Here is a 24,886-nt window from a genome sequence, read left to right on the forward strand (position 1 = left end):
AGGCACAGAGAGGTTAAGCAATTTGTAGGAGGTCCAAAATTTGATTGGCAGGGCTGGAATCTGAACCCAGGCAGTCTGGAGCCAGAGCCCACTTTCTTAGCATGTCCTGTAGTCTCTTGGTAGCTACTAACCATCATTGTAGCTATTCCTGGGGCATCTTACTCTGGAATCCTGAGCTCCAACCTACAAGGGCTCCAGTTCTGCCTCAGCAAAGGGGTGTTCTTTTTCACCCCTCAGCCCGGCCTATTTGCAGGGGACCCCTGATGCAGGCATAGCTGTCTCTTACCTCCTCCATTTTTCTGGCACAGGTAGGGGAACCTCCAGATGTTGCCGAGGCCCACAGAGAAGCCAATCTGGGCCAGGATGTACTGCAGCTTACTGTTCCAGGCCGGCCGGTCCTCTGAGTCCAGCTCCTCCTCCACTGCCTTCTGCTTGCCGCCTGCCTCGCCAGCCACATTCAGTACACTCTGCTTATAGTCCACAGGCTCCTCGAGGGCCAGCAGGTCGGCCACCGACTCAGTGACATGCTCACTGCTGTGCTCACGCTGGGTCACTTTGCTGTTCTTCGGCATGGATGCCACCTGGGCCGTGTAGCCCTGCTCCCCAGCACACAGAGAAGATGGAATTCAGCTGCTGTCAGCTCCTTCTCATCCAGGGACCTAGGAAACCAGGAGAGCAGGAGAGGATTATCTGACCACACCAGGAAGCTGAGGAGCCCAACGTGGACACAACCCAAATCAATTCCCCATCACACTCTGAGGCAGGTCAAGGGCCTCAAATACTGAGCTTGCCCTCCCTCCCCATCAGGGGCTGCCCGGTGAGGAGCTCAAGGCCTACAGACTCAGTTTCTCCACAGGCTTTACCCGAGCATTATTTGAAAAGTAAACCTAAAGGGGCAAAATAGGCAAAGCCATACGCCAAACCCAGGTAGAGCGTTATCTGTGAAGACATTTCTCTCTTCCGTACTGCAGAGCTTAGAGTGCTCAGGCCCCTTTGGAGGCCCATACAGCCTTCCCTTTCCAGGTGTTCTGCTTAGCCAAAACCACCTGGTGGGAGCCATGGAAGCCAGTGCCTGCCTTCCTTAGGGCCTTTTCATTCAACATGCAGGGATTATATCAGGAACTGATTAGAAATGCGGCATCTCAGGCTTGCACCAGACCTCCTGAATCAATCTCTGCCTTTTTACAGGATCCCCAGGTGATTAAAAGGGATATTAACATTTGAAAGAAAAAAAAAGGGCTCTTGAGCCATCACCATGGGGCCCCTGGACACCAGTGCCTATGGTATCTCCATTCCCCTCGCCGGAGTGGCTGACCAGGCTCCGCTAAAGATTCTGGCACCAGAAGCCAAGAGCTGTTTGCTCAGTGCCAACGAATCTTGGGTCATTGCTCAGCACTGACATTATCTGAGGACTTCTGCAGCCAAGAGCTGGTTCTCCATCCTTCGGCGACAGTTTTACAGCAGATAATGTCTGCACAACACGGGCGGGGGAGGCAAAACCCTCCCCTGCTCCTGCCAGTCCTCATTTGTCTTTCATGCTTTCCCTTAAAGAAATAAAGCACCAAGAAAATGAAGCCTTTGAAGAATTCCACCATTCTGTTACATTTGAAGGCACCCCCTCATTAAGGGAAGGTTGGAGGATTTAAAATTAAACATACACACCCCAGCCTGCGGTTGCCCTGCATCTTTCTAGGGATGTAACTTACCCAGCTCTGTAATTACTTTATTAAGGGAAAGAGCTGTCTCTGGAAGCTGGGCTCCCTGTTTGTTCTCCTCGTAGGTGCATGCCACCTGAATGGCACAGGCAAGGTTGCTGTGCAGTACAAGGGCCAGGCCTGTCCTTCCTGCCAGCCTCAACCCAGACCTCCTGGGGCCTGCCAGCCAGGCCCTGTTACACATGTAATGAAGCTGGGAGGTTTATGGGGTTGGCTAGCCCTCCCTAGGCCAGGTCTTGGACCACATTAGCAGGTGACACCTGCTACCCTCCTCTTCCAAGGGGACAGTGAGTCTTTAGTGACTGCCCCCTCACACCTCAAGAAAAGACAGGGCCAGCCTGGTTAGAGGACCACAGAATTCCCTATAAGAAGCTCTCTGCTGGGACTCACGTCACAGCGGGTAAGTTGAACACTCCATTGTGTCAAGAAGGGTGCCCCATGGGTGGCACTTGTGCATCTGTAGAACTTTCAGCCCTCAGCCTCCCCCCAGGGCTGCCGTGTTGCTTGTGCTACACAAGTGAAGTGCGGCCCTAGGAGTTACGCAATGGAGAGGCCTGTGTCCTTGCCTGGGCTGCCAGCATGGGTTCCTCTCCTCACTCAGCAGGTCCCCCGTCTGCAGGGCGTGCAAACAGAGAAATGGCTGCTTGTCAAGGCGTCTCCCCCTCCCCTACAGCTTACATCCAGAGCTGTTACTAAAGATGAGATCTGGAAAGAGGGTGGGGGTCCCTCTGGAGCCTACAATCACTAGGGTTCCTTGGCTCAGAGCCTGTCTTCGGCTGCTCTGCCTACAGCAGGGTTTGAGCAGAGCAATCTGCAGTGCATTAGGTATGATTTACTGATCATCAAGCCACAGCTAGAGAAAACCAAGGGGGTTTCCTGCAAGTCTGCAGAATTTATCTTGCTGCTGACCAATTGGAGCACATGTTTCTCCATAAATAGCCTAGTGAATGGCAGCTTCGGTCACCAAGATGAGAAAGGGCTGGGAGGAAAAAAAAAAAGCATCATTTTAAACAAGGAGGACTCAAGGACATTCTGGTAAACCGGAGAAGGATACCTGCAGCAGCATCCGGCAACCACAGAGCATCAGCTAACATGAGCTTCCTCCTTTTTCCCAAGATGTCACTGATGCCATGCGCATCCCACACTGAGGGATGGGGGCCCAAGGACTCCTGTGCCATTAGGTCTGCAGGATGCAAAGGGCTTGTACAAACCTCCAGGCTAAGGCACTGGGCTGGGCTGCAGTCATGACTGGAACCCTCTGTGTCCAGTGAATATGCCCAGGTGACAGCAGGGTCAGACTCAGAAATTGAAGCTTAAGGGACCTAGCAATTGTCTGACTCAATGTTCCCATTTTATCTCTGAGGAAACTGAGGCCCAGAGAGAGGAACTGAATTGCCCGAAACTACTCAGGTTCTCCTAACACCCTGACCAGAGCCTTGTCTGGAACAGAGTCAGACTCAGTAGGGGTGGGGGACACAGGGAGAAGACCACCGGGTGTGGGAGTGTTAAGCATGGGCTGTGAAGCTGGACAGGCCTGGAGTTGAGAGTTCATTCACTCACTCACTCACCTGACACACATTTCCTGAGTGCCTCCTATATGCCAGCCTCTGTTCTAGGTGAGAGATACAGCAGCAAACAAAACAGGCAATGTGTCTCCTCTTGTGGAGTTTGCATTTCATGTGGAAGGGCCAAATACTAAAGAAATCGATGTGTAATATAATGGCCAGGGGTGATACATGCTGTAAAGAAAATCACACCGGAGGGGTGGAGCAAGCTGGCAGGCAGCTCTTTTATGCTGGATGCAGGGATTGCGGGGGGCAGTCAGGAAGGGCATCTCTGAGGAGGTGACATTTGAGCAGAGGCATGAATAACAGGAAAGAGCACTGGCAGAGTGAACAGCAGACACAAAGCTCCCAAAAAGGAAGCAGCCTGGGAATTCCAGGAACAGCAAGGTGGCCAGAGCCACGGGGCAGAATGAGAGGCAGAGACAGGGAGAAGTGCGCTGGGGAGGGAGGAGCATGGCTGTGCTGTGTGTGAGGACTGGGGCTGGTGCTCTGAGGGAGGTGGGCAGCCCTGAGGCCTTGGCCACACACTAGCTGTGTGCTCTTGACATGGCACTTTAATTATGTGAGCATCCGTCTCCTCATGGGTGAAAAGGTTGCATTTAATGACGCCTCTCATCTCCCAGGGAGGGCTGCTGTGAGGGTCCAAGGAGCGGCCACACACAGAGTGCCTGGCACAGAGCTTGGCACACAGAAAGGACCCAAATGGTAGCAGCCACTGCCTGGAAGTCTTGCATTGTTTACCTTTACACATTTAAAAAACATGTAAGTCCCCATATTGATATTTGATCCCATCAATCCCATTTCTTCTCAAGAAAGGCCAAAGAGAGCTGACCGTGGGAGCGGAGGCGGGTGGAGAGAAGCATCCTGCACCACCTCAGCAATGCCCACTTTCTTCTCCAGAACTGGTGTCCACCTAGGGCAGCCCCTAGAAAGTCCTACCACATACCACACCCCAGTGTCAAAGAAAGCCAGACAAAGGCTCCCAGCTTGGATCCGAAAGACCAGCAATATTATTATTAATAAAAACAAGGCCTGTAGTAAAAGTTAAGCATTATTGTTATTAAAATGTACCTCATGTTTGGAATAGCTTGAGACCACTTAAAACCATTTTTTATTTTTTACAACATGGGTTGGTGATCCTGCTCAGGAGTAAGATGGCCTGGGTTCCAACCCTGGCTCACTGCGTGCCAGCCACCTGGCCTGGGCAACTGTTCTAGCCTCCCTGAGCTGCAGTTTCCTCATATGTCAAGGGAGGGTGCCAGTGGTGCCTACCCCACCGTACTGTGAGGAGAATACGTTGTACTTGTCTTAGAACCCTGCCAGCACCCAAGAGGCGCTCACAAATGGTACTGTTTCTTTAGCTCTCATTCAATTCATACCCCAGTGGAGGCAGTGACTTGGAACAACCCTCCCTGCCCCACCCCCAGTTCCCTGACGCCATGTGCCGGTGAAAGGTCAGCTTTTACAGCAGGCAGGGCCTGGAAATCCAAAGTGTACCCAGCCAATGACCCCAAAGCCTTGTCTGTGAGGAGCATCAGGATCAGAGAAGGACCCTGAGAGGGGCGATTCCTCTCTTTCCATATCCATGCATCTCATGGAACCAGCCACGATCCAGACATCAGCAGGCCAGCTAGGTACTGGGATCGACCAACCTACTGTGCAAACTGGTACCATTGCCCTAACTTCCCCAGACCTCAGTTTTCCTGTGTGTAAAATGGGTTGGCACGGATGGCCTCCAAGACCCCTTTCAGCTCTAGCATATATCCATTGAGAGTCCCTCCTGCTTGTGGGTGTGAGCAAGGAGCCACCTGCCCCAGGCACCTGTAACAATGGATGCGAAAGGTAAGTTCTGTCTGCCCTGCCGCCCTCCATCAGCTGAGAGCCCCCTGGAGCATGGTAGAGATGTGATGACAGACAGCCCAGCTGTATTCTAATTATCCCCCCGTAGTAGCTGGGGTGGGTTGTGAAGTGACTTTCATGAGCAACACGTCAGATGATGAAGCTGCAAGGTACTCTCTGAAAGGAGTGCCTCCATCCCTGAAAGCACAGCGCAGAGGGGCACGAGTGCCGAGCAAGCCCTCGGTGCCAGCTTGTCACTTAGCAACAGAGGTGGCTTGCAGCTCAGAATAGCTCCTGCGAGAGAAACAGGTCGGAGCAAGTGAACTGCGAATCTTCTTGAAAGGAGAAAAAATAGTGTGACTGGGAGGCAGACAGGTAAAAATATCTCCTGCCAGAGGGGTGAGGTCTCCATGAAAATTTTTCAAACACACCATCCGGCAATTAGCTCAAGGTGGTGGGGGATAGCCGCTCTCACCCTGGCACCAGGACAAAGCCTGGAGCCGACAGCAGCCACGGAGGAGAAGGGAAGAGGTGCCCTTCTGTAATGATGAAGGCAGCTCCCTGAGCACCCGCCTCCTGGGCCTGGGGTGTTTCTTGCTAGGGAGGTTCAGGTAACTCAAAACACAAAGAGAATCATTTACTTTCCGAGTTAGACTCCCCAGGGGAGGTGAGTGGGGGAGCCACCAATGTGGGGAAGCAGGCAGTCACCTAACTACAACGACACACAGATACCACAGGCCCGCCCTGCCCAGCCCCTGCCCGTGCTCCTGACCCTGCTACCCTTGGGTCTTGTGGCTCTGTAAAGAGTGGCTGTGGCCAAGCCCATCCTTAAAAAGCACCTCTTCGGGGTGTTCCAACAGGCACCCTGAAGAGCCCCCAAGAAGAGGAGAGCAGTGGAAGTGGTCCCTACTCAGGACCTCAAAGCCAACATCTAACTCAGGTAGAATCGGCAGTGAGTAGGAGCCATGTCAGAATGCTGGGCAGCTTCCTGGTTTCTTCATGACAGGCAGTTGTGGCCCAAACTGTTCTCCTAATTACCTCAGAGCCTCTGAGCTTTTACTGAGCCCAAAACAGGCCGGACTGTTATCAGAGACACAAATTATTTTTAATTGTTTTATTAAAACCTCTGACAGTCACCTGGGGCAAACTGCTCCTGACAGAGCCTGGCCTTGACTTGGAGGCTTCTGCCCCTGGATGTTCTGGCCCAGGACACAGGCAGGGACCACACACCCTTCTTGACCTCTCTTTCCTCCACCCCCACCCAGGTCACAAGTCCTGTCAGTGTGTTCAGCTCTGTCCTCTTCCCACCCCCCTGCTCTAGTTCAAGCCTGCTCTCTGGCTAGATGCCTGCAGCAGGCTCCCAGCTCACTTTCCCCACCAGCATCCTACACATTGCCTTCGGTGGCATCTTCTGGAAATGCCACGCCGCCCCACTCCCACTGCCTACTGAAGGGAGCCCAAGGCCCTTTCCAAGGCATTTGGGCCCGTTCTATCTCCTGGGCCTCAGCTTCTACTTCCTCCTAGCTCACTCACCACCACTCATTCTAGACTAACCACTTCCCATCCCCTGACAGCTGAAGCCTTCTAGGTCCCCTCGCCTTTATGACAGCTCCTGCGAGTCTGTGAGTGAGCATTAACGCTCTGCCCTTCTAAGCACACTCCTCGTAACACTCTTTTACACTATTTTACTATTTGGCTGTCTGGTACAACCAGTTGTCATTATGCCTGATCCCTTTTCTAAACAGCAAGCTCCTCGAGGCAGGATCGAAGGTGCACTCAGCTTTGTGCCCACCCTTCACTGCTCCTACCCACCCAGTGCCTCACACACACAGATGATCTGTGGGCACAACATGGTATTTACAGGTGTTCCAGCGTCCCTGCCTTCCAATCCTCTCAGAACAACCTGCTTCTCATGTAGAAATCTTACTACCGCCTCACCTTTGAAACAAAGAGGTAGGGGTAAAACACCAACAGCAGTGACTAGAGAGACATGTGAATCTACCGGAAGTCTGCATGTCCCAGCCAGGGGGACTCTAATCCGGTGCATCCCTGTAGCACACATGGGGAGAGCCCCAAGACTTGGAAGCCATCTGTAAAATAAGGAGCGGTGCTTGCCTGCTTACCTACCAGCTGCATCTGGTTACCACATGGATGGAAGGAGAAAGAGAAACAAAAGCTCACTGAATAGTCAAATGAACAGAGTGGGGATTTTTTTTACTCCATTTCACAGATTTGTTGGGTTTGTGTTTTGGTCTTCCATTTCATACCTCAATTGACACCATCTTTGCATCTGCAAGGCCAAATTCTGGTATCTTATTATAATATGAGCATGATAAATATGACATTATTGAATTGAATGAGTGCATAAACGAATTGATCCATTTTTGAACTCCCCAAAGTTTCTGGAGTCTGATGTGTTTTTCCAGCTTCCAGTTTTTTCCATTTCTTGATGTGATATTCTGATGCCAAGACCATATCATGCCCCAAGGATGCCCCAAGGATGCCCCAAGTGACAGTTTGAAAGCCAGGATACACTAAGAAACCTGGCCATCCCTTTGTGACTTTTTGCCACTTTCAAAAGAGCCAGTCTTTGTGCTGTACCTTCCCTACTTTATAGACAGAATCCATCCTCACCTCAGGGAAATCATCTTTGGGTGGGCACAGCATGGCTTGGACTTGTGGGACCATTCCAAACAAGAAATCTAGCTGAGGAGCCAATGGCACCTTCTGCAGCCCTTTCTTACCTTCCTGTTGCATTTGCCGAGTCTGTTCTCTTCAGTCGATATCTTGTTTTCTTAGTCAAGAAGGAAGGGAAGCAGGAAAGGGGGCAGATGGTCCAGAGGGGGAGGAACTGGCACTGAAAAATGTGGGTGTGGCCAGTGCAAACAGATCTTGTGGTTCCATTTTACCATCTCACGTGGGAGAACACATGCTCTGTGTGCATGTAAACAAGGGCAGCCCCAGGACCTACCCCCCGCCAACCCATGCATTCTCTCTTTACTGGAATTCAGGTGCTGAGGGATCCACTGGGGGAACTTCTGAAGGCAGAGTGGGGTGTAGTAATAATAACAATGATAACACAGCACATAGGCCATAATTCTTGAGTCCCATCTCTGTGGCAACCACCATGCTGAGCACCAAACAGATATTAGCTCCTTTAATCCTGCCAGTAATTATATCAGGTAGATACCACTGTTATTCCCATTTTACGAATGAAGATATGGAAGCTCAGAGGGATAATTACCTATATTTCATTGAATCTAGGATCCTGTGATGCTAGCACTTTCTTGAACTTACCAGAAAGGATCCATTGAAGGTTTCTACCCAACTAAGGTGAGCTGTCATAGACCCACAGCCATGTTGAAACAGCTATTGATTGCATGTCGTGTCCTGATTTTACGATGTGGTAATGTGCAAAAATATGCATTTTGGAATTGATGAAATAAGGCAAGTCATCCAAAGCCCCTGGATCTGCACTGACAGACTGACCCTGGAGCCTGACTCTCAACCTCAATGCTATCATGGGTTTCCGAGCCAGGAAAACCTAAAGTCCTGCTCTGCCATTTATGAGATGTTAGTCTTTGGGAAAGTACATAATCCCTCTTGGCTTTACTTTCTGGACCCGAAGAGATAGGAATGAAGGATGCTACACCTTGTGGGGTTGTCATGAGTATAAAATGAGGTAACACAAGAGTTGTGCTCAACTCAGGCCAGGCCCTCAGGGGCATGCCATCAACCAGTGCCAGCTACCACCTTCACGTGAGAACATGTGGGAAATGGGCTTAGCCAGGAATCAAGGCATACTCACCCACATACCACAATGCCCTGGAGCTGGGTGAGACATGCACGTGTGAGCCCAAGGACACAGTGGGCTGACAGGGGATGCTGGGGCTCAGTTCTCCGACTTCTACTCGCCTTTTGGCCTGGAAGGAGAATAGAGCCCAGAGACTCCTATAAACTAGAGGTACTGCTAAAATATGGGATTTTAAAATATTCCTCTTGCTGTTTTTTAAATCTCTTTCCCTCCTTCTTTTCCTTTACTTCTTTCAACAAATATTTGCTGAACATTACGTGCTAGGCCCTGTTCTCGTGCAACAGAGAACAGAGCAAATAATGTCCCTGCCCCATGGGATTTATATTCTAGCGCAGAGGGACAAATAGAAATCAGACAAATATATAATTTATAGTGTACATAAAAACATACACTATAGGCCGGGCACGGTGGCTCAAGCCTGTAATCCCAGCACTTTGGGAGGCCGAGAGGGCGGATCACGAGGTCAGGAGATCGAGACCATCCTGGCTAACATGGTGAAACCTCGTCTCTACTAAAAAATACAAAAACTAGCCGGGCGAGGTGGCGGACGCCTGTAGTCCCAGCTACTCGGGAGGCTGAGGCAAGAGAATGGCGTGAATTCGGGAGGCGGAGCTTGCAGTGAGCTGAGATCCGGCCACTGCACTCCAGCCTGGGTGACAGAGCGAGACTCCACCTCAAAAAAAAAAAAAAAAAAATACACTATATCTGATAGTATATATAAATATATCAAATAAGCATATACAGTATAGAGTATGAGGGGGTGGAGCACAGCAGGAATGCTGCAACAGAGATAGGGCGAAGGAAGCATGCTCCAATAAGATGACATAAAGACTTGAACAGAGTGAGAGAGTGAGCCATGTGGATGTCCTGGGAAAGCATTCAGAGCAGAGGGAACAGAAAGTGCAAATGCCCTGAGGCAGGACCTGAATGCCTGGTGAGTACAAGGAACAGACAGACGGCCATGTGCCTACAGCACCCTGAACAACGGAAGAGTGGGAGGTGCTGGGCTAGGAAGACAGTGAGTATTCAAAGCAGGCAGGACTCATGGAGCATGGAAAGGAGTTAGGGTTTTCTTTCAAGGCTAATAGGAAGCTATTGGAGGTTTTCAAGCAGGGGAGTAATGTGACCTGACTATTTTTATTTTTATTTATTTATTTATTTTTAGATGGAGCCTTGCTCTGTTGCCCACGCTGGAGTGCAGTGGCGCAATCTCAGCTCACTGCAACCTCCGCCTCCCGGGTTCAAGCAATTCTCCTGCCTCAGCCTCCTGAATAGCTGGGATTACAGACACAGGCCACCACACCTGGCTAATTTTTGTATTTTTAATAGAGACGGGGTTTCACCATGTTGGCAATGATGGTCTGGATCTCCTGACCTCGTGATTTACCCATCTCGGCCTCCCAAAGTGCTGTGATTACAGGTATGAACCAACGTGCCTCGCCTGACCTGACTATTTTTATAGGGATCAATGGCTGCTGGTAGGACAAGTGAAGAAACACGGAGGGTAGGTAAGCAATATTGGTGATGTGTATCAGGCTGTTGATGAGACTTGAGTTTTGAAGAGAAAGGGAAACTGAGGACCTGAGGTGCTGAAGGGCACACCAGGTCTCAGACAGATAAAGGACCCATGAGAGTATACCAGTTTGGAAAAAGAAAAATTTTAAAGACCAGATATGCATATAAAAGTCCAGGAACAACTAATGAAAGCCTCATTCCCTTCTTTCCTCATTCATGGGGGGACCACCATGGGGACAGATGACTCCTCACAGCATCTGCCAAAAATCATCTGACCTGGATTGTCTTAAAACCACTATTTTCTGTTGTCTCAGAAAGAGACAGAGGGAACCAAGGGTGTCCAATTACCTGAGTTACCAAACGGACTGCTGAAGAGCTCTTGAAGGAATAGTGATCAGAAACCCTTAATTACAGTCCCAACATGATGTCTCTTTCCTGAAAATGAGAAGGGTTTATGTCTCTTTCCTCACCAGCCTTCAGTGCAGCTTTGTAGAGTGTTGGGCAGAAAAGTGTCCTACTGGGACAAGCCACAGGTGACCCACTGTGCTTACATACGTTATTTATCCTCACAACAACAACTTGAGATAAAATACAATTCTTATCTTCAAGACAAAGAAGCCTCTATCACGTACAAGATTACCCAGCCATACAATAGAAGAGCAGGGATTCAGACTGTCATCTACCAAACTGTAGCTATTTTCTTTCTGACATACTGGTACGTTCCGATCTTTTGCATGTCATGACACAGAAAATAACACTCGCATGGCACACTGGGGTACATGGAGGGGACACCACCATGCTAGGCCATCCCAAGCTACTCCAAGGAATGAGGGCATCATTATTTCTGGGCCACATGTTACCCATCTGTAGCACTGGTTGGGAAGTTCTGCAGTGCTCCATGCAGCCTTGCAAAATGATACGTTCAGGAAGTCAACCGTGGACTGAACCCATCTACCACCATTTCTCCCAGAGATCAGGATCTTCCTCACTTGACCGAGTTCTCTTCCAAAACTCACAAGATAAAGCAATTTGGGGAACTGGTCAAGGAGATTCCTTCCAGCCGTTCTTTGGAGTCCCAAATTACTAGCAGGCAGATGGCCCCCGTGGTGTGGCAGGACCATGGACAGCGCCCACCCGGTCATTTCTGAGAGCCAGCCCAGGTTGCGCACGCAGTACAGAACATCTGCTCTTCTTCCTTTAGATCTGGGCAAAGGAAGGCAGACCCATGTCCTCAATGAATACTCATTTGACAGTACATTCTTTAACCACCCTATGGAGTGACTATTCATTCCTCTTGCAAGGTAGTTTTAGCAAACATTGCTTCTGCTCCATTTAGAGCTGGTGTGGGATTTAAAGCCTCAGGAACCCAGGAATCTTGTAATTAAAGAAAAATGTAACCAGCAGAATTTTGGGGTGTGGACCAGTGAATTCCATTTGTAAGCAAAATAGAAGGTGGTAAATTAGTGGTATGCAGAATCCAGCAGAAATTCTAATTAAACCAGTAAATAGAAACGATGGCGTACAGTGACAGACAACTTGTTATCTTCAAATAAACTGCTAGGTAGGCTCGGGAAGGCAGAGTGGCAGCTCAGTGGGACAACTGCAGCTAATGAGCTGTGAGCTGGTGTACTCACTCCCCTGACTCTATATGTGCCTCACTCCCACTCCACAAGAGGACACAGAATGGACAGGGCTTTGTGCCTCAACTCCCTAGTTGCGGACTCAGGTAGCCTAGGACTCACCTGACCCAGAATTATTCCCTAACAAAACACACCTGGTTCTGAACATGAGAATAAGTGTATACAGTAATTCATACTGCATCTGAGCTTATGTTCTCACATGTTAATTTTCTGTACGTATTGAATGTTTAACTATATATTAAAAAAAAAAAACTGGATTTGCCCATAAATGAGCAATGTTTTAAGAATCACTCACGGGAGGAGGAGGAAGAGAATGAGAATTATCAAAGGACTTATCTCCACAAAATGGCTGCCTATGAAGCAAGGGTTTCTGGAAAGTCCTCTTCGCCCACTGCCAGTGAGGAACATTAATACTTACATTCAGTTATTCACCTTCAGGAACTTCCCCACTGAGATCTCAGGTGGTTTGGAGATGATGGGCAGGTTAGGACAGCATGGACCTGTTCTGGAGATGGCGATTTTTCAGAGAAAGAGAAGAGACAGAGAAGCTGGAGGAATCAGGTGCCATGTTTCCCAGAACGGCCACGGACATGCGTGGCAGAGTTTTGGAGTGAGGAGAAAGTGGGCTCTCCATGGGACAAGACCAGGAAGAAGCAAGTGGCATCTCCCCAAGCAGCCCTGCCAGCAGCTGCTGTAATAACCTTGAAGTGTTCGCAGTTTTTCTCTGGGATCTGGGGCCTCACCAGAAATGGCTACAAATCCCGGGCATACACTCTCCAGCAGAGACACCTGATCCACCAAGCTCCCATCAGCAAGTGGCCGTCCTTGATTCTGCATATGCAGAAATTCTCAGGGCAACATCCACCTGGCTCTGACTCCTCTCACTGGTCTACACACGAATCCCTAGCTTGGACAATGTTAAGGGAATGAGGTCAAGGGCAGTAGAGGTCAGGAAGAGAAGGGCAGGGAAAGGACAAGAAAACACCAAGATGGAGCCTGGGATCTTTTTCTGGATTTCAACCCACCTGGAGCCAAATACCATATTCCCCAAACCTTGGACATTTGGTTATGTTAGTTTTCCACCAATTTCCAATGAGTACAGGCCCATTTCCCCTTTTCCCGGGGCACTAACTTAAAAAAAAAAACTGGACCTACAGCTCTAGACAATCTTGTTTGGGCAAATGCCTAGGTTGTCAGCATTTATTAAGAATGTATTATGGAAAAGTATCACATAGAGGTTAGGAACATGAAGTTTGGACTGATAGAGTTCCAAGTCTTTGGTTGCCACTCATTACCTGTGTGACCTTGAACAAATCATTTAACCTCTCTGAACCTTAAATTTTACGATCTGTAAACTGGAGATAGCAATATCTGTCTCCTGGGATTGTAGTGAAGATTAAATGAGATGGTCTGGGAATAAAGCACTTAGCACAGCACAGAAGCCTCAATAAGCAACTGGATATTATCAATTTGTGCCAAGCACAGTGTGAGCTACTGGAATCCAGAACTGCACTCGCCCCTCCTAAAAGCATGCAGAGTAGGCATTTCCTCACAGATCACTGCCCCACTTGAGTTTGGGATAGTGCTCTAGCAATCAGTTCCACCTATGGCACTGTGCTTCTGACCTCTGGCAGCCAGCAACATCAGTCAGGGAAGGGAGACACAGGGGCTGAGGTCACAGGTTGTTTTTTCCCCCATCTTGGTGCTCCAGATGTTTGGCTGTGAGGACTGCTTGTAGCTCAGCCTGGGAGCGAGTGATAACTCAGAGCTAGTTCTAGCAAAAAAGCTTAAATCCATCTTCCCTTCAAACTATTCCACTGCTTATCTTAGCAGCTTTAAAGGGATTAATGATGAATTGTCCTGCTGCAGCAAACCTGGACAGAAAAGGAGTATAAAGGAAGGGAGGGTATACAGGCAGAAGGAACCTGCTTCTCTGGAATCTTCTCATCTCTGTTTCTGTCATCCTTGGAATTTGCTCCTGGATCCAACGGGGAGGGCATTGGCTCCAGAATGAATGGTGAATGCAATGCACGCGCACGCGCGCGCACACACACACACACATTTCCAGTAGCAGATTGGAGTCCCCTGAGCCAGCATGGCTTCTTTCTTGCTGCAGTGGGGATCCCCTTATTTCCTTCACTCTTAAGGCACACACATCTTAGCTCAGCACCAAATCTGGACATTTTACAGACAGAGAAAACTAGGGACTCAGGGTCCTTCAGGAAAACAGGAGTCACACACCTCACTTTCCTCTCCAGGAGAGGCCAGCCTCAGCTCTCCTGAACAATTCTCTTGTAACTTTCAATTCTTTATGGATATAATGGGTGGGGAGGAGGATGGCAAGACCTGAACAAAGAGAAATGACCCCTGAAGTCCACCCAGCAGGTGCGGCAGCTTGGGACCAGGCCATTCAGAAACAACCCCAAGGAGTCAAGGTCTGTGCTGGAGTCACCCGAGAGCTGTTGCAGGTGGCCAAGAGCAGCCAGCAGACCCAGCACAGCTGAACGCCACCCCTACCCCAACACTAATCCTGCTCTTAACCAGGCTTCCCAATTTAGGGTCTCATGGGGAGACTTGAGGGTTGGAAACAAGTCTATGTGAAGCTGACTTATGGGTCCTTCTTAATCACATGGGAAGCACAGAACCTTCATGTCTCCCCACATCCCCTTTCATGATAGAGCAGGGGCAATGAGAGAAAGAACTGCCTCTGGTTAAGGCCCATAGGGAAGGGATGGGGAAGTAACATCTAATGAGCACATGCTGTGCCTAGCACCTGGCTCAAAATAAGCCGGCCGGCAGAAATAATATCATAGGCATCCCTGTTTTACAACTGAGGAAACTGAGACTCCCGAGGTAAAGTGACTTGCCCAAGGTCACCCCACTGGCACATGGCAGAACACTGGGCCCAGTTTTGACCTCAATCACAGAGCCTTTCCTCACCCTCCCCTTCACCACTCCCCATCTCCCTGCCCACACCAGCCTGGCCCTGCTCACCTTCCCATGGAGTCAGAGCTCCAGGACCCTTGCTCAGCAGCCAGAGCTGTGCTTAGCTCCCTCAGAGGACTTGCCCACCTCTGCCCAAAACACTTGGGCTCAGGTCATTCCTGCTCACGAGTCCTGCTAAAGAACTCCATTCAACTCACAAACAGCTGACACACGACTCTGTGTGTGACTCAGGCCAAACAAACTCACTCCAATCAGAGCTAGTGGGCATGATTTGCCTCCTGCACTGAGTCACCCTCCAGGCTGAGCTGCAGAGATTCGCTGAAACTCAACCACCTACTTAGCCACAGATGTTCCATTAGAGAAAAATCCGGCAGTGGAGCTAAAGCCTCTGATGGTCCCTGTGGATGAGCCATGGCCAAGGACAACCAGGTGTGACCTCAAAGCTCTTCCTGCCCAGGTGATGGGTCTGCCTCACAGAGCCATGGGATAATGTAAGCACAGAACGAGACACAAGAACTCCCCACTGTAAACCTCAACACACTCTGACCTTGTTCTCCAGACATAAGTGAGTGTGTCCAGCAAGGCCTTAACAGGCGCTAACTAAACTTGTGGTTGAATTTTTTTGGAGCCATTACAGGATTGTCTTTGTTCCTGAAGTTCCTATTAACAAAGACAATGCCTGGAAAAGAATCTTGTTTCTCATTAACACTTCCCTGTCTCCCCAACCCACCCCCACCTGCCTCAAGTTTACAGCTGAATTGCCCCAAAGGTAGCTCTGGTTAGAAATCTCCTAATCCAAAACGCCTGTTAAAGTATTTCTGGAAAAAAAAAAAAAAAAAAAAAAAAAAAGGAGAGAGGAATGGGATCAAAAAATATTTTCTAAAGCCAACTTGACAGGACCTAGGTCCTGTAAGGTGAATGGCCTTGGGATTTCTGAACTTGATTTCTGACAGGGCTGTCTGGGCTTTAAAAGGAAACATCACGCTTCTTTCCAAGGCGGCCGCGCCCCTGGGGGAGCGGCCCTCCCTGTAGTACTGCGAGCTTTCAGCATTGCTTCAGAACACCGGACACAGGCACAAATGTAGCAGAGGCCTCTCGCCCGGCCAGGACGGCGCCCCCTCCAGATGGGCACCCCACGCACGTCCCCTGTCTCAGCCATTCCGTTCCCCAGATGCGCTTCCCACGAGGGAGGAAGGGCTCTCTGCTAGCTCCGAATCCAGCGAGGACCAGACCCAGGACTGAGAATTAAATATTCATCTCGGACGTGAGAGTTCTGCTTCGCTTGCCAATGTTACTGTCAAGGTCACAGGCCTGAGGCCGAGCGGCTGGGGCTGGGGGTCTCCAGCTGCGAAGGAGGCTCCCAATGGAATTGCGCCCAGGGCGCGCAGTTTCAAGCCGTGGATGGACTGGGCGGGCCCCCTCCCGGTTCTCCGCGGGCGGTTGCCTCCGCAGGTCAGCCCATTTCCTCCAGAGTTCTTGGGCCCTTCTGAGCACCAGAAGCTGAAGCCTGGTGTCCAACCCGTGCGTGCGCCGCTGGGCACCCGGATGCGCGAAGGAGTGCGGGCCTCGGGGCTCCGTCGCCAGGCAACCGCGGCTGGAGCGGCGAGAGGAACCCGGGACCAGCGCAGGGTCGGGCGGATGCCCGGGCAGCGCCGCCTCGCACCTTGGTTCTCAGCCCTCCCTGGCTGGGGCGGGGCCAGAACAGGGAAAGTTGCAGTGGCCGGCCCGGTAAAGCCCGGTGGGGCGCGGCCAGCGACTCACCTGTCACGCGTGGGTAGTCGCGCAGACTCGGCCCGTGCACTCCGGCCGAGCAGCTGCGGTCCCCGACGGGTCGCGGACGCACAACTCCTCCCCTGGGCCACAGGCCCCCGGCTGGGGCTGGGGCGACCCGGGGCTGCGCGGCGGCGCACGCGACTCCGCTCGCTCCTCACTCCCTGTCTCACCGCCCGTCTCAACCCGGCACCCGCCCGCCGCGTGCTCGGGGCTCAGGGGAGCGGCGCGGGGACCCAGGTCCCACGGCAGAGAGCACGCGGGGCTGCGAAGACTGGGGCCGAGTGCCTCCCTCCCTGCGCCCTGCCCGCGCCGGCTCTGCGGAGCGGAACGGAGCTGGGCGGAGCGCTGCGCGCACTGTTCCCTCGCTTTCCGAAAGGCCACCCTGGCGGCGGGGCGCCGTGACGCAGGCTTGACTCACGCGCGGGCCCGCGTCAATGCGAGGCTCTCGGGCAGCTACCGAGGCTCTGATGGCCGATGTAGGCGGAGAGGGTGGGCGGGGGGCAGGAGAGGGAGTTGCCAGGGGGCTTAGCTTCTTGAGGCCACTCGTCAGGAGATGCAGACCCTGGAGCCCTCGCCAGGGCTTCTGCCCTGGGAGGGGAATGGGGTCCCAATGGTTAAAACCCTCCTGGACCCTAGGCCTCACTTTCTTCTTTTCAGACTCACCTCTTTCCGCCTTCCTTCATGAACTCAATCTCAATTCATGTGGTTATTTCCCCTGCCCTGGACATTTCCACCTCCGTGCTTCTGTTCCCTTTCCTTGAGATGTCCTTCCACTCCTCCGTCCATCCATCCTACCATTCCACAAGGCTGTTCCCTGTGCAGGTCAACTCTTCAGGACATCACTCATCTGTTGAGCACCTGCTGTGTGCCAGGGGCTGCAGAGGCTGAAAGGATCACAGAGGTGAGGGAATGGAACCTCCTAGAGAGGCAGTGTGGGTTGACCCAGGTCTTCACAATACAAAGCAAAAGGATTGGAGAACCATACAAGATGAGTAAAGTGGGGAGACAGTGACAGGGAAATTCTGACTGGTTTTTGAGTAGGCCTCTTGGAAGATCCTGGCCTAAAGGATGGACAGTCAGAAGGGGAGAAGGATGACCCCTGTGGAGTGGACAGCATGACAAGGGCATAGATGCAAGAGAGTAGGAATGTATGCGTGGGGTGGGGTAGTGGTTGCCTGAACTGGAGCAGGGGTGGGGATGATGAGAGGTGAAGTTAGACAGGGAAGCAGGAGCCATCCTGCTAGGGCCTTGGGTGGCTGTTATGGGAGTCTGGATGAATTCCCTCTCCTCTAGGGAACACAAAGGGGACCTTTAGCATCCAAGGCAGGTGTTTGGGAGGAATGGGAGATGGAGGTTGTCTCAGCTGTCTTAGTGAAAGGTGGTAAGAGCCATTGTCAAGAACTCTGAAGGGTCTGAGATTTTACACTTACAATCTAAGTTAGCCTGCCAGTTTCATGGATGCCAGCAGAAGACAGGAAACTCTGGGCCAGACACAAAGGACTTTAATTACTCATGGCACAGCAGGCTGCAAGAGCTTCACATTCAGATCACCTTCCTTTAACTCTGAAGTCCCGTGGGAGGGACATGAGACTGGACCACACACACTGAGGAACTCCCAAGTTTAGGAAACCCCAATCTTTTATAATGTGCTGCAAGCAAACTTGGCCGACATTTGCCCTAGACATATCTTTATTATACTAGACAGCAAACAGAACTGCCCTCCGCTCGAGGGAGATGCTCTCATTGGAGGCTGTTTGCTATGCAACCATCCTCCAAAAGATAATGGGAACAAAAAGCCATCAGTACGCCTGCCCACAAAACTTGTGGGAACACAAGACACCCATAGAGAATTATCTCCTGATAGAAAAATGCTTTCAACAACTATTTAGTGAGCCTAATGGTAACTTTACACTGTTCCAGGCCCTGAGGAGATAGCAAAAAATGAGACAGATAATAATCTCTGCCCTTATAGGGTTTACATTCTGGTGGAACCAACCAGGGAAGCAGATGGGGTGGAATGGCATAGCAGGAAGTAGCAAGAGACAGGACAGAGATGAACAAATAGAATGTGACAACTGACGTGGTGTGGGAGGTGGAGGGAAGGAACCTATCAGAGACAGGCAGTGTTAAGGCAAGAGAACTTACAGGTGGTGTGGCCATGGGAAAGGGGAAGGACTTTGGAGGCTCATGGATCTAAGTTTTCATCCTGACTGCCATTTACTAGAGACCTTGAGTTAGTGACATAACCTCTCCAAACTTCTGTTTCCGTGTCTGTAAAATGAATGATACGTACCCCATAAGGTTGTTATGATGATCATGAGATGATTGTTCTAAAATATCTGGTATTGGCCAGGTATGGTGGCTTGCACCTGCAGTCCCAGAACTTTAGGAGGCCAAGTTGGGAGGACTGCTTAAGCCCAGGAATTCAAGACCAGCGTGGGCAACATAGCAAGTGCCCATCTCTAAAAAAAAAAAAAATAGTAAAATATCTGTTATCATATCTGATACCATGTTCTTAATACATAACTGTTATTAGGGGTATTACTAGATGATTGTATTGTTATTAACAAGATGGGGAATTTAGAAAGAGGAGCAGATTTGGGGAATAAGGTAAAGAAATAATGGATTTGGGACATACTGAAAATGGCATGTCCTTGGGATATCAAGGTGACAACCAGAAGATGCCTTGTCTCACTGCCTTTTATCACATCCACCCAGTGAAACCCCAACCTTGAAAGAACTTAATACCTGGTTTCTATGTGCCAAGTTCTCTAGACAGAAACACACCACAGCCCAGTCTCCGTCTGCCTTCATGGCCACCAACTTCAAGTGGGCTCCTTATGCTTCCTAAGGACTTCCGTATGATTCTCTGGTCAACTTACTTCCCCACTCTGATCAAGGCCGCTCCAACCAGAACTCTCCCCAAATACTCATCCTACTTCCCCCCGCACCCGCCGCCCCCCGGCCGATGCCACATACTTCCCTGCTGTGTCAGGAACTGCCTTACTTCATTTGGAAGCCCCCTCGGTTTTCCAATGAGAATTAAACCATTTCCATCTGCACATACCCTCTTCTCCCTCTTCCCCAGATACAGTAGGGAGAGTTTCTCCTTCTCTCTAGACCAGCCCCCAGCTATCCCCTGGGTCCCATGGCCCCACACCTTCTTGAGAACCTCAGCCACCCATTAGTTAATCCAGCCTCTCCTGTCTGTCTCATCAACTTTCCCTTTCTCCTGGATCCTTTTTAGCAGCTCGTGAGCATATGCAAATATCTTCCTTTAAAATGTCACTAGAGTCCGTCTCAAAAAAAAAAAAAATGTCACTAGGCTCTCATCCCTCATTTCTTCTGCATTCTCTGCCTCCATTTCCTCACCCCAACACACTGCTTAACACACTTCTGCCCCATCATGCTGCCAAGAAGTGTCTCACTAAGGTCACCAGTGTCACTAAATCCACAGGACATCTTCCAGTCCTCAGCTTAGTGGCCTCTCTGTAATGCTTATCATGGATGCCCGCTCCTTCCTTCTGACACTCTCTTCCCTCCCTTTCTGGAACTCTGCACTCCCAGGTTTTCCTCCTAGCTTTCTGCTCACCCCTCAGTTTCCATTGCTGATCTTTAAGTATTGGACATCTCCCAGCCCAACCTCTTCTCACTCTGTACCCTTCCTAGACCATCTCCTACACTGATGACTTCTGCGTGTCTGTCTCCATTCCAGACAGTCTTCTGAGCTCCACATACTCACCCTCCAACTCCACCTTTCCAGTTGCTCCACAGAGCTACACATGTTCAAGAAATGAACTCACCATTCAAAGATCTACCCTGCAGAACAGTCAGCATTTGGCTTCTTACTCCTCCTCCTTTGCTCCCTGGTTCTGTGAATAGTTGAGTCAGACAGAACCCCAATAATCACCCTTGAGACTCCCCACTTCATAAAATCTATCAGTAAATCCTGGAGATCTTACTTGCTACATACCTCTGGGATCTGGGCGTTTCTCTTTAATACTGCTGCCACCAGCTCCTGCCCCCAACCGCCTATTCCAAACCATAATAATCACTCACCGGAACTCTCACAGTCCCCTTGACACCAACTCCAGTCTTACTCCCTTCTCTCCACATAGCAGCAAGAGTGATCTTTTAGAAGTACAAATATAATCGCACCCTTTTCAAGCTTGCAGAGTTGCACCCACATCTTCAGCATGTCTTTCAGGGACCTTCCCTGTCTCTAGCCTCATCTCGCACCCTTTCCCCGATGGCCTTCCCTGTAGCCCCCTAATACACCGCCCTTCTCTCGGCTTTTCCCACCCTCCCACTCCTTCCTGACTCAGACTTTAGCCCATAAGCCCTCTCTGACAGGGATCTGCTCAGTCCCCCTTGTTCTCTTCCCTCACTGCCTGCCCACTCGTCCAGTAGAGTTCACCTTGAACTGGATCCTCTTCTGACCATGCAGAAGAACTGGGTCAACCTCCCAGTTGGACTTTTCTCCTCCTTTTTAGTCCTTGCCACAATTGTAATTAAGTACTGATGGCATGACTGGTTGCTTAGGGACAGTCTCCTTGGTTGATGTGGAAGCTTCACAGGGCAGAGGCCATGCCCAACTTTAACACACAGTGGACTGTCCATAAATAGTTGGTGAAAGAATACATAAGATGTGGTTAGAAATATGGGTGGAAAGTCCAGGAAAGAGGGCAGGAGACACACACTTGGAAGTCATCACCATAAAGGGGTTGGGGGAAGGCAAGACCCTCTGAAGGAAGTACGCAGAAGACAGTCATGAGGATAGAGGCTTGGCAGGAAGTGCTTATTTCTGAGGAGGAGGAGGGGCAGGAAGGGACAGGAAAGAAGACAGAGAAGAAGAGTCAAGAGCTGAGAAGATAACATGTATCACAGAAGAAAGAGAATTGTAAGAAGGAAAGTTAGTTCACAGTGTTGAAATCTTCAGCAAAGTTAAAAAGATGAAGCCTGAGAGGTGTCCTCGATGACAGCACTCATGGGGAGGTGGGCCTGAAACCACAGGAAGGGGCTGAGATGGAAACGGGAAGTAAGGCCTCCACTATGAAATCTTCCTGAACACTCCAGCTCTCAGTGGCCAGCTTTCCTCTGAGCATCTAGAATACAAATTCTTCCTTTTCTACGGCATATGGAAATACATAAACTTATACAGTGTAATATTATAAGGTCAATATTACTCAAATTCCCGTTTCACTAAAGGGGAAATCAAGGCTTAGTGTGGTTAAATAATCTGTCCAAGTCATACAGTGAGATGTATCCTGGGTCTAAAGCCCTTGTTCTCAATCCTGGCCTTCAGGGCCTTATAACATAGGTCTGCCTTCACGTGTCTATGGCTTCCTCTCAAATCAGAGTGTGATTCCTTACAGGGGAGGGACCTTTTCTTCTTCATAGCTTCATGCCATACAGCCCCAGCACAATGACTTACATATAGTAGGTACTCAAAGCTTACACACTGGGCAGCCCTGTCAAACATGGTGGGTCCAACACGATGACCTAAGCCATTCATCCCAGCACTGGTCCTCCTTGAAGGAGGAGACACATGTATGGCTAACCTTTCCTTCCCAGCTATCCCCCATCCACTCAAGCTTGCTTTCCTGAAAAGAAAGACATTGAAGTGATGTTCCTAATGTTTCTCTCCTTCTACATAAGCCTCAAAGATACTATTCCCAAATATGTTAAGTAGGAAGATGTAGGAGGACATATTGGCCTTTTCCCAGGACATGGAATCAACCCAAGTTGCAGTTCACCTAAGTCGTGTTTGTGTTTCTGAGTGTCTTAAACATACAGATACTAAGATACGCCCTCTCCTTTGTTTTTGGTGGCACAGTTATTAGAGTTTCCTCACTGTGTATATTTTAAAACATGGCCTCAAAATTCTTTGACAGTGCCGTCTTCAAGAAGTGAAGTCTATATTCCCTCCCTTTGAATCTACGCTCTGAGACTGTGTGAACAAGATAATTAATATCATGTTTATTTCTGGACACAGATCATAAGAACACAGTAGCTTCCATTATCTCTGTCTTGGTATGCTTGCTCTTGGAATCTACCTACCATTCTGTGAGAAAGCCCAAGCAGCCTATGGAGAGGCCCATGGGAGAGAAACTGAGGCCCTCAGCCCACAGCCGTGGCTGAGCTCCTGACCTCCAGCCATCCCCAACCTGCCAGCCATGTGAGTGAGTTATCTTGGAAGCAGCTCCTCCAGCCTCCAGCCGAGCCTCACAGCTGACACTGCATGAAGCAGAAACCACTGCCCCTCAGTCCTTCCCAAACACCTGACCCATAGAAACTATGACGGAGAAAAAATGACTGTTGTTTTAAGCCACTACACTGTAGGAGGATTTGTTAGGCAGCAGTAACTAACCAGAACAGCCATGTAATCATTAAATAAGTGTGGGAGTAGCAAGATCATTGGGGACCACTTATCCACCTGCTCCTCCACACCTTTGTGACTTCCCTCACCCCTGGCTTAGAAGCAGTAAGTGGGGCCTCTTCCCGTAGCCATCATAGGAACCCCATCCTCCTAGATTGTGTTAGATCAGCAAAGAGGATAAGTAAACCTCACCAAATTAGCATTCAAAATCTCAAACACAGCTGATAAGAAAGTCCCCAGCCACCATCATTACTGTATAAATGTACCTGTAGAATGAATGCTAGGCTATGTGGTACCTTGAGATATGGTTATCCTGTTGTGGCCTCCGAGGAAAGAGCTGATCTGTGTGGGTAGGTGGCATTCTACCTGAAGGAAGAGGCAAATGCCAGTGTCATTCCCTGGGGGAAGTAGAAACTGGAACCTGGAACATGAGCTCCATGCTTCTGCAGGGCTAACCCACATCCATGACACTTCTGTTTCCTTCATTCCCTTTCCTTGCCCATGGCCATCATCCCTAATACATTTTGGTTTGATTTCCCATTGAGACCCTACTTGGCCTCATTATGTCACCAATCAGTTGGAGTCAGCAGAAGAAATGAAGCACGTTTGCCATCCTGAGTTGGAAAATGAGGAGAGATGAAGCTTCAACTCTCAGAGGCAGGAACGAGGGGGCAGCATAGTGTGATGGCACACTGAGGGTGTGGTTAAAAACTCGACCCAGGAGTGGAGGCGCCAGGGTTCATTGTCTCACCCTATATTAGCAGCTTGGGACGTCACAGGGCCTACATATCCTCACCTGTGGAATGGAGATAATAACAGTTCCCTCCCTCACAGGGTGTTAATAAATGAGATTTTTCCAGGCAACACATTTATAACAGCAGCCTGGCACACCACAAGGACGCAATATATGTAAACTGCTGCTGCTGTGATAATGATGATGATGAAGATGAAGATAACAACATTGTGAGGGGCAGGATCAGGAGCTTAGAAGGCGGGGGGTTGGTGGGGAGGGGTGCTTCAGGTCAGAGCTCTTCATCCCGGGATCCTGTGTGGATGGAACAGAACTTTGATCTCGCAGAGGGAGCTCTGCTTTGCAAGCCAGGCCATCCAGAAGGTCATCTGTCCCAACATGAGCCGTGTGTTGAGCAGGGAGCAGTGAAAATCTGAAAGGGGACAGGGACTTCCTTGGGCAGAGTCAGGAGAGAGTGGGCAGCTGCCCCTCCCCTGGCCCACCTGGTGCCAAGCTTGGGTGTGGCAGCCCTTCCCACAGGTCCATGCCCATCCGCTCCTGTCTGCAGGCAGTGGTCTGGGTTTCAAGTCCAGCAAGTCATATTTGGGGGAAATCTACTGTCTGTCATGTACTGTGCCAAGTTCAGCCAGCCCCAGGCAGAATCCAGAGGAAAGGTTTATACAGTCATCCAAGGACAACTTGGAAGATGTCAAGGAGCTAAACAACTTTCCTCTGTAGGGACCAGGGCCTAGTAAGAGCCCCAAAGCAGCCCCAGAGGAATGGAGACAGTGATAAACTTCACTCAGATATACGAGATGTTTCCTGACGTTTCCTAAAGCAGTGACAAGGGGACTTTGTTATGTTGCTTTGAAGAAGGATATAAAATTGATATTCTCTCTTTCTCTCTCTCCATATACATCTCTCAATTCCATCAGAGTTTATATGAAAACTACCTAGAGTTTTAGTTTAT

At 49.9% G+C, this 24,886-nt stretch overlaps 1 protein-coding gene across 1 annotated transcript in view; it reads right to left on the reverse strand.

Moving 5' to 3' along the window:
* The window catches only part of SLC6A17 (solute carrier family 6 member 17), a 53,085-nt gene extending 35,922 nt beyond the window's left edge, over positions 1-17,163 (reverse strand). Inside the window, exons 1-2 of the mRNA XM_033197204.1 lie at positions 16,796-17,163; positions 287-659 (exon numbers count right to left, since the gene is read on the reverse strand). Of these exons, the coding sequence (XP_033053095.1) occupies positions 287-572 (286 nt within the window). The 5' untranslated portion in view covers positions 573-659; positions 16,796-17,163. The remainder of the gene's footprint in view (positions 1-286; positions 660-16,795) is intronic.
* Positions 17,164-24,886: the final 7,723 nt, after the last annotated feature.

This window comes from Trachypithecus francoisi, unplaced genomic scaffold (genome assembly GCF_009764315.1).
Source record: "Trachypithecus francoisi isolate TF-2019V2 unplaced genomic scaffold, Tfra_2.0 Lachesis_group5, whole genome shotgun sequence".
NCBI classification, from domain to species: Eukaryota; Metazoa; Chordata; class Mammalia; order Primates; family Cercopithecidae; genus Trachypithecus; species Trachypithecus francoisi.